The sequence below is a fragment of the Cebus imitator genome, unplaced genomic scaffold, assembly GCF_001604975.1.
Source record: "Cebus imitator isolate Cc_AM_T3 unplaced genomic scaffold, Cebus_imitator-1.0 Scaffold613, whole genome shotgun sequence".
NCBI lineage: Eukaryota > Metazoa > Chordata > Mammalia > Primates > Cebidae > Cebus > Cebus imitator.
Window position 1 is genome coordinate 408,704 of NW_016107928.1, and position 8,436 is coordinate 417,139.

Consider the following 8,436-nt stretch of genomic DNA (forward strand, 5'->3'; position numbering starts at 1 on the left):
ACCAATTGTATCATTTGTATGAGACCATACCTCCAAGTCATCAACCTGTCTGCCCTGGTTTGGAAATCGAACTACAAAAGAGAGGTGTTTACCGCGGAATGCTCTGGGGGGGGAAAAAGAAAGACAGATATTATCATATTCAGCAGACTAGGAAATTTTGTTGCCAAGAAAATAATGCTGGGGATTTAACATTTGAGTATTTTCTTTATTAAACATGAGGATGTGAAATAAAAGACACTTAATACAGCTTGAGAATCCCTTAAATGAAATGTCTGGGACCAGACGGATTTTGGATTTCTTGGATTAGGGATACTTAACCTGTATTATTTTCAGTATCTTGAAAAGAAGGCTGGGCACAGTGCCTCATGCCTGTAATCCCAGCACTTTGGGAGGCTGAGGCAGGTGTATCACTTGAGGTCAGGAGTTCAAGACCAGCCTGGCCAACATGGTAAAACCTCATCTCTACTAAAAATACAGAAAATAAACTGGGCTTGGTGGTGGGTGCCTGTAATCGCAGCTACTCGGGAGACTGAGGCTGGAGAATCACTTGAACCTGGAAGGCGGAGGTTGCAGTGATCGGAGATAGCACCACTGCACTCCAGCCTGGGCAACAAGAGCGAAACTCAAAAGAAAAAAAAAAGTATTGCTCCTTTTAACTACAAACATAAATAATATTTAAAAACATAACAATCATATTCTATTGCTGTTAGTCTTGTATCTATGGTTGCAGAAAATGAGGTGTCTACTGAAAAGAAACTAAAACCAAGACGTAACACTTATCTTCATGCTGTAAAAGCCCAACTCACTAAGACTATTTTTAAATGTAAAAGGTTGACTGGACACAGTGGCTCATACCTGTAATTCTACCACTTTGGGAGGCCAAGGAAAGAAGCTGCCTTGAGTCCAGGAGTTCAAGACCAGCCTGGACAACATAGATTGACCCTGTCTGTATCAATAAAATTTTTAAAAAATTCAAAAAAAGAAGGTAGAGTTTACCTTTCACAAGTAAAAGGGACAGTTATACATTTTATTAGAAGTATCAACAAAAATGCCACAATGTACGTTTTTTCCGGAAAAAATCCTTTGTATCAAAGTTCACTCCAAAATGCTATTTATATTAGTATATTATCTTTTTTAAAAGTAAAATGTAAAATAAAAATCATATTAAAGAAGTAACTTTACATACTTTTATGGTTAATAAACAGAACTCTTTAAAAAAAAAAAAAATGATGGCATTGACAATACAAAACATCCCCAAACTATGAACACCATTAGAAAATTTCTTATACTGCAATGCAAAGCAGCTTTTAAGAGTTCTTTACAGGCCAGGCGCTGTGGCTCACTTTGGGAGGTCAAAGCAGGAGGACTGCTTAAGCCTAGGAGTTTGAAACCAGCCTGGACAACGTAGTGAAACCCCGGCTCCACAAAGAAGTAAAAAAAAATTAGCCAGGTGTGGTGGCCTGTGCCTGTGGTTCCAGCTACATGGGAGGCTGAGGTGGGAAGATCACTTGAGCCCAGGAGGTTGAGGTTGCGGTGAGCCATGATCACACCCTGGCACTCCAGCCTGGGTTGACAGAGTAAGACCCTGTCTCAAAACAAGCAAGCACACAAACAAAAAATCCACTTCAACTGCAAAGTATCACTACAACACTTAATGGGCAATAATGTCAAAGACAAAAAGAAAACCAGCAAACAACTTGAGTAAGAATGTCTCACCCAAAAAACCCAAACAAAATACCAGATGGGAGGGTGGGGGAGGTTATTAAAAAAAAAATTATATGAGATGCAAATGTTTTTAATGGGCAAAGACAACAAATTTCAAATAAGAAAAGTTTCTGCTCTCCTTCTACCAGATGGCTAGGAAAATATCAAATAATTAAGAATTAGCACCAATAGATCAGTCATTCACAAACCTTGACATGGGGAGAATTGTTCTTTCCTCATGATAATCACTGTCACATTCATTTATATATTCCCTTAGAACAGTTAATACTCGAACCATTCGAACAGCTTCCTGTCTTGCACAATTAACACTGTCTTTGTCACCATCCAAAACACACAACGTGTCATAGGAGGCTTTCAGACGATCAAAACAAGACTGAATGAAGTCTTCATGGATCACCACCTACAAGTAACAGACCAAATAAAGACAAAGTTGCTTTAAAATGTAAAACATTAATCCAATTAAAGATGGCAATGGCTAATTTAAACATAGCACTCAATTAACAGTCATATTTAAGTAGAGAAATCCATATAATAATAAAATGTATTATGTTTCTTAAAAGGAAGCTAGCATTACATAAGTTAACAAATATAAACCAGATAGTCAAAAATGAACTTCAGGATTAGTTGTTAGCATCAAAAAGAATTCACATAGACTTTCTTTGTCATTTCAACATATAATAAATAGCTACATTAAAAATAACCCAATCAGCTGGGCATAGTGGCAGATCAGAGGTCAGGAGTTCAAAACCAGCCTGACCAACATAAAGAAATCCTGTCTCTACTAAAAATACAGAATTAGCTGGGTGTAGTGGTGCATGCCTGTAATCCCAGCTACTTGGGAGGCTGAGGCTGGAGAATCACTTGAGCCTGGGAGGCAGATGTTATAGTGAGCCCAGATCACACCATTCATTGCACTCCTGCCTGGGCAACAAGAGTGAAACTCTGTCTCAAAAACAAACAAACAAAAAAACAAATCCAGTAACTTCAAGATAATTATCAAGGCAAGATTCATTTAAATAGTATTTTTTCTCTTTTGTATAAGAGAAATAGGGACTGAAAGAATTATATACGGAAGTTTTAATGCACATCGATCCTCACCTGATTGACTTGTAGTCTTGGACCAAGGTTTGTGTATATCTCTTTGAGGAGATCTATAGCTCTGCTGGCAATATCATCATTACTCTGAATCACGACCTGGTTTCAAAATGAAAAAAGTGTTCATCCCTTTCAACATGTATTTTTGTTGGGCATTTAAATTACAACTATATCATCAGTTATTTTAAATACACTATTCAATGATTTAACGGTAAGCTGATTTTGATAATCAAGTAAAATTAAGTGAGGACAGACCAAAAGAAATAATAAATACAAAATGAAAGTCTCTGAATAAAACAATTTGTTTAAGAATGAAAGGTACATTTTTATAAAAGTAAAATATGCTTTGACCACTATTATTTAACCCTATAATTTAACATCTTGATAACCAAGTGAGACACTCAAGAATAAATTCAAATTAGTTGGCAGGAAATAAGAGATTACATGAAACACAGTTTAGCATAAAGGACTACACTACCCCCAGTCTCTATCAATCTTCATCACTCAACTGATTACATTAGTGGTTTCCAAACTATGTTCAGGACCCTAGGGGTCTTTGAGGAAGTGTTTCAGGGTTGACCCCTTTTATAAAAGGTTTGGGGAGGAGAAATGGGTAAGCATGGGGAGACCCAGTAAGAAAACAGTTGTTCCTTGTTCAAGTCAGTATACATTTTGTAGTGTGGTGCAAATTTTAAGACGGGTTTCTGCTGTTTAAAACAATGTTGAAAACCACATACTTAATCAAAAGCTTTTAAATACTCAAATGCCACAGTAAACATCTTTATCTATGGTTTGCAGAAAAATAATTCACAGATATCCAAACAACAATATAAACTGCTGTATAACAGGTCAGACTTTTTAAAGATAGGAATAATATACTAGCACTATAAAAATAGAAAGATTAGCCTAAGATAGTATAACAAGATAGTATTTTGTTCCCCCTGGTATTTAAAAATATCACAAGGTAAAAAGTACCAATAAAGCATATACTCATAATCTATACTAAATACAAGTCCTCTCTCCTGTCCTCTATTTTACAGTGAAACATTGAGGAGGAAATAGATCGACACTGAATGAAAAATTGGGAAGAAACATTAATATCCATAGGGGAGGAATGAAAGATTTGTATGTTTAGTGCATATCTATGGAACTCATAGATTCTAAGCTAAGACAAAAGGAATATCAGTGGCAGGAGGAGGGAGAGGAAGAGAGAAGAAAAAGCCCACTGACAAATGATGTAATAGTACAAACGAACAATTACTAACTATACCAAACTCCTGAGATAAGCATCAGAGTAAAATGCACAATTTATATGCAAAATTACAATTCCTCACTTATTTGAAAAAGTACATCAGACGCCATTTACAGAGTTCCTACTTTTAACTTACCCTCCAAAGGTAATCTAATCCTATTAACTCCAAGTCATCCATCATATAGGCTCTCCTTTTTGCTACTAGTTTTCCTTCTCGACAATTCACAGCTTTGAAGAATCGCTCAAAACACTTCATTCCGTTTTCAGTTAACAGAGAAGGATCAAGTTGAAGCACATTACTTTCAAAGAAGTCCTTATTAATATCAGGATCTAAGTCTGGTTCATCTCCCATCAATTTGGAATACCACTTAAAACAGGCTTCACGATCACAAAGGTAAACTGCATTCTCAGCTAAGCATTTCCATATTTGTTTTGCCTGAGGAGCACATAGCCACAGTTGACCATCCTTCAATAAAAATCTTGAAAAAAACAAGAAATTGGCAATTAGATTTATGTAATTTTTATCCTGAAAGGCAATCTATCTGTATTACATATAAAACATTTACCACCATTATATTTTAACTATATAGATAAAAAGATATTCATTCTTTCAAAAGAACCTATTTCTCTACTTTTATCTGATATTTAAAAAATTCCCACTAGATATTAATTAATTCAACAAGCATACAACTGAAAACCCACTATGTGCCTGAAATGCAGCCAGCTGATTATGAATAAAAGATTCGTTCTCTGAACTTTTAACCATTTAGTCTTTGAAACCAGACTTTTGGGAAAAAGCACATTTAATAGCTTGAATTAAAAATAAAGACTTAGACTGGGAGCGGTGACTCATGCCTGTAATGTCAGCACTTTGGGAGGATGAGGGGGAGACCAGCCTGGTCAACACGGTGAAACCTCGTCTCTACTAAAAATACAAAAATTATCCGGGTGTGGTGGCTTGCGCCTGTAGTCCCAGCTACAGGGGAAACTGAGGCATGAGAATCACTTGAACCTGGGAGGTGTAGACTGCAGTGAGCAAAGATTGTGCCACTGCACTACAGCCTGGGTGAGATCCTGTCTCAAAACAAGACTTAACATCCTGCTCATATGGCATCATTGAAAAATGAGTCATTCAATTAAGTGACTTTCACAAATAACTAATCCATCAATATTTATAAGTTAAAACTGCTTAAATTTTCAAAGGTCTTTTTTTTTTTTCCCTTGAAGATGGCATAAAACCTTCTTCAAATAAAAATCCCATTTGTAAATCTGATATATAAAATAAAAGCAGAACTGCTCCGGCTGTTGGGAGAGGAAAAAGAAAGGAGAAATGGGAAACTTCCTATTGCCTGTTCAGAAATCTTGAAGGAACTTAACTCAGAAGCCCTAAAGCTCCTACACAGGTCTAAAAAACTACTGGTCTAATAGGAAGAGCACAGACCTAAGTAAAAGAGACCTAGTTGAGTAGTACAATTCTACCATATACTGGCTTTGGGATTTCAAACAAGCTACTTTAAGCCACTGGAATCTTGGTTTTCTTATTGATCAAACGAGAATAACACTCGCTTAACTGTGTTGCTTCGGAGCAAATATAAAGTGTCTGGCACAGGCCAAACACACAGCAAGCGTTAAAGTCAGGTTCCTCTCCCTTGAGTTAGTTGATATAGCTCACATAGAGGTACGAAAAGGGTAGAAACTACAACAGTTCCTCTGATTCCACACTTTAAAATGCAAAAGGGTTTGAAACCACTTCTCTGTTCTAGTAACCCTAAGGGACATATAACACATGCCAATCAGTAATGACTACTTAACAATGGCAGTAACTCTCAATGTGGGGAGGCAAGTCCTTCTATCCAGGTGGTTAAAAACAAAACACACAGAAAAACTATGCACTTTAAACCAATACCAAATTTCTTAAAATTTGGTAGAGGTTTTTCCACAAATTAAAATTATGCAGCTACTTAAAATTTTCTCCGTAAGTAAGTGCCAAACTCAATAAATAGAAATCTATAACACAGTCCAGGACAAAACTCTCCAGAATACATTATCAAAATAATAAATGGAATAGATTTTACAAAGCAGTGATAATTTGGGCATTTCTGTTAGCACACTTAAGCTCTTTTGCTGCATTTGTTTTCTGGAATTCAAAAGAAACCTCTCACACACAAAAAAAATTTTTTTTGAGACAGGATCTGGAGTGCAGTGGTGCAATCACAGCTCACTACAACCTCCGCCTGCCAGGTTCAAGTGATCCTCCCACCTCAGCCTCCCGAGTACCTGGGCCTACAGGTGAGCACCACCATGCCTCGCTAATTTTTGTATTTTTTTATAGAGATGGGATTTTGCCATGTTCCCCAGGCTGGTCTTGAACTCCTGGGCTCAAACCATCAGCTCACCTTGGCCTCCCCAAGTGTTATGATTACAGGTGTGAGCCACGGAGCCTGACAATTGAAATTTTTAACAAAGGTACTTTGCACATCTGTAAGTGTGTAATTACCAAAAGCTAAATATTGTAGAGCAAACATAGCCCTATACTACATTTTATCTTAATAAACATTTTCTCTCATGCCAGTCAGAAATTACACCATTAACACATGACTTTAGATTGCCTGTCAGCCACTGTTAAAATAAACAAGGCACCAGAAGACTCAACCCACTCTTTTGAGGTGGTGGTCTAGCAGCCTTTTGTCCCCATTTCCTTAGTGTCCATGATATCATTATGTCAGCATAGTCCTCCTTCTGGTTGGCCATGCGTGGTGCTCAAACCTGTAATCCCAGCACTTTGGGAAGCCGAGGCGGTCGGTTCACGATGCCAGGAGATCAAGACCACCCTGACCAACATGGTGAAACCTCGTCTCTACTAAAAATACAAATATTAGCTGGGCATGGTGGTGTGCACCTCTAGTCCCAGCTACTCGGGAGGTGGAGGTAGAGGAAATTGCTTGAACCTGAGAGGCAAAGGCTGCAATGAGCCGAGACTGTGCCACTGCACTCCAGCCTGGCAACAGAGCAAGACTCCGTCTCAAAACAAAAACAAAAACAAAAACAAAAAAAAAACACCACTATTTCCAGCATAAACAGATACGAAGAACAGAAATAAACTCTAAAGGTTAAAAATGTGTTCTCTTAAAATATTGCAACAAAGAAAGTTAAAATTCAGCCAATCATTGTAAAGTATTTAGTAACAAATACAGGGAAATGTCTTATATGACTTGGGAAAAGGCCACCCAACAAAGACCAAGCTATATAGTCTATTCACTCTATATTCCTTATCTGCTTCTTAAAGAGAGCAACACTAATTGTATAAAACAAACCTAAGGAAGTTAAGCCGTTCCTGAACTTCTTGAACATGACTATATCTACTTCCCAGCCTCACAGTTTGTGGGTCATAATCTTCATGGTCTGCAAATTAAGAAAAAATCATGCATTATACACATGGATAAACCAAATTACTGCTGACTTCAACCTAAGAAACCAGGTCAGTTAAAATGTCATTAACCCTTTATCATTAAAAGGCAATCTAAATTCTACTAATTGGTGGTTTTTATCCATCTCCTGTTTTCCTCATAAAAATACTTTCCTGTTACATAACCAAAAGAATGTTAAATGTACTATCAAAAATAATTCTTCAGCACAACCCCTTCGTGCAACCTTCACACACAATGAAGCAATTTATGATTGCAGCCTAAGACCGACTTAAGTGGTCTGTGAGTGTGAACTGATAAGACAAAAATTTTTTCTTCAACTGCTAACCTGTTATACTGAAAGGTATTTTCATGAAGAAAAAAATATTTTGGCATAAAACTACTACTTTACACCCAAGAAGTGAGGGTAACACAAGATGCTACTCTACATGATCAACTTATCATATAATCGTTATTACCATCCACAAATGTGTCATTTTCCTTCAGGATTAATTACTGTATTTCCATATCAGATCCCAGACCCTATGGTATGTGCAAGTTATTTTTAAAGATTCTAATTATGTGAGCTCCTTTGGATATTGGTAATCAAAGTCTTCAAAACACTGATGTTTCTTCTCTGAACAAACTCTTGATGTGCTACAAAGATGGGACATTCATAATGTCTGGAAACATTTGATTTTGATGCTTTAATAAAGAAAAAACACCACATATTACGACCAACTACTTTCTAATTCCACATATACTGGAATATGCAAACAGGCATAAACATGGTCTACTTCATGAATGTAAATTTCATCAACATTGGGACTTAAAGGACTATTTGAAGAGGTTTTCTTAAGAAACTGAAGAGAGAGTCAAGTTTTAGCCCTTGCCTGTAATCCCAGCAATTTGGGAAGCCCAGGCAGTAGTATCGCTTCATGCCAGGAGTTCAAGACCAGC

General features: G+C 37.0%; 1 protein-coding gene across 1 annotated transcript in view; it reads right to left on the reverse strand.

Moving 5' to 3' along the window:
* The window catches only part of USP9X (ubiquitin specific peptidase 9 X-linked), a gene marked incomplete at its 3' end in the record, with an annotated part of 144,991 nt that overhangs the window by 62,489 nt on the left and 74,066 nt on the right, over positions 1 to 8,436 (reverse strand). Inside the window, 5 exon segments of the mRNA XM_037734399.1 lie at positions 3 to 103; positions 1,914 to 2,125; positions 2,824 to 2,919; positions 4,209 to 4,551; positions 7,387 to 7,474. Coding sequence (XP_037590327.1) covers positions 3 to 103; positions 1,914 to 2,125; positions 2,824 to 2,919; positions 4,209 to 4,551; positions 7,387 to 7,474 — 840 coding nt within the window.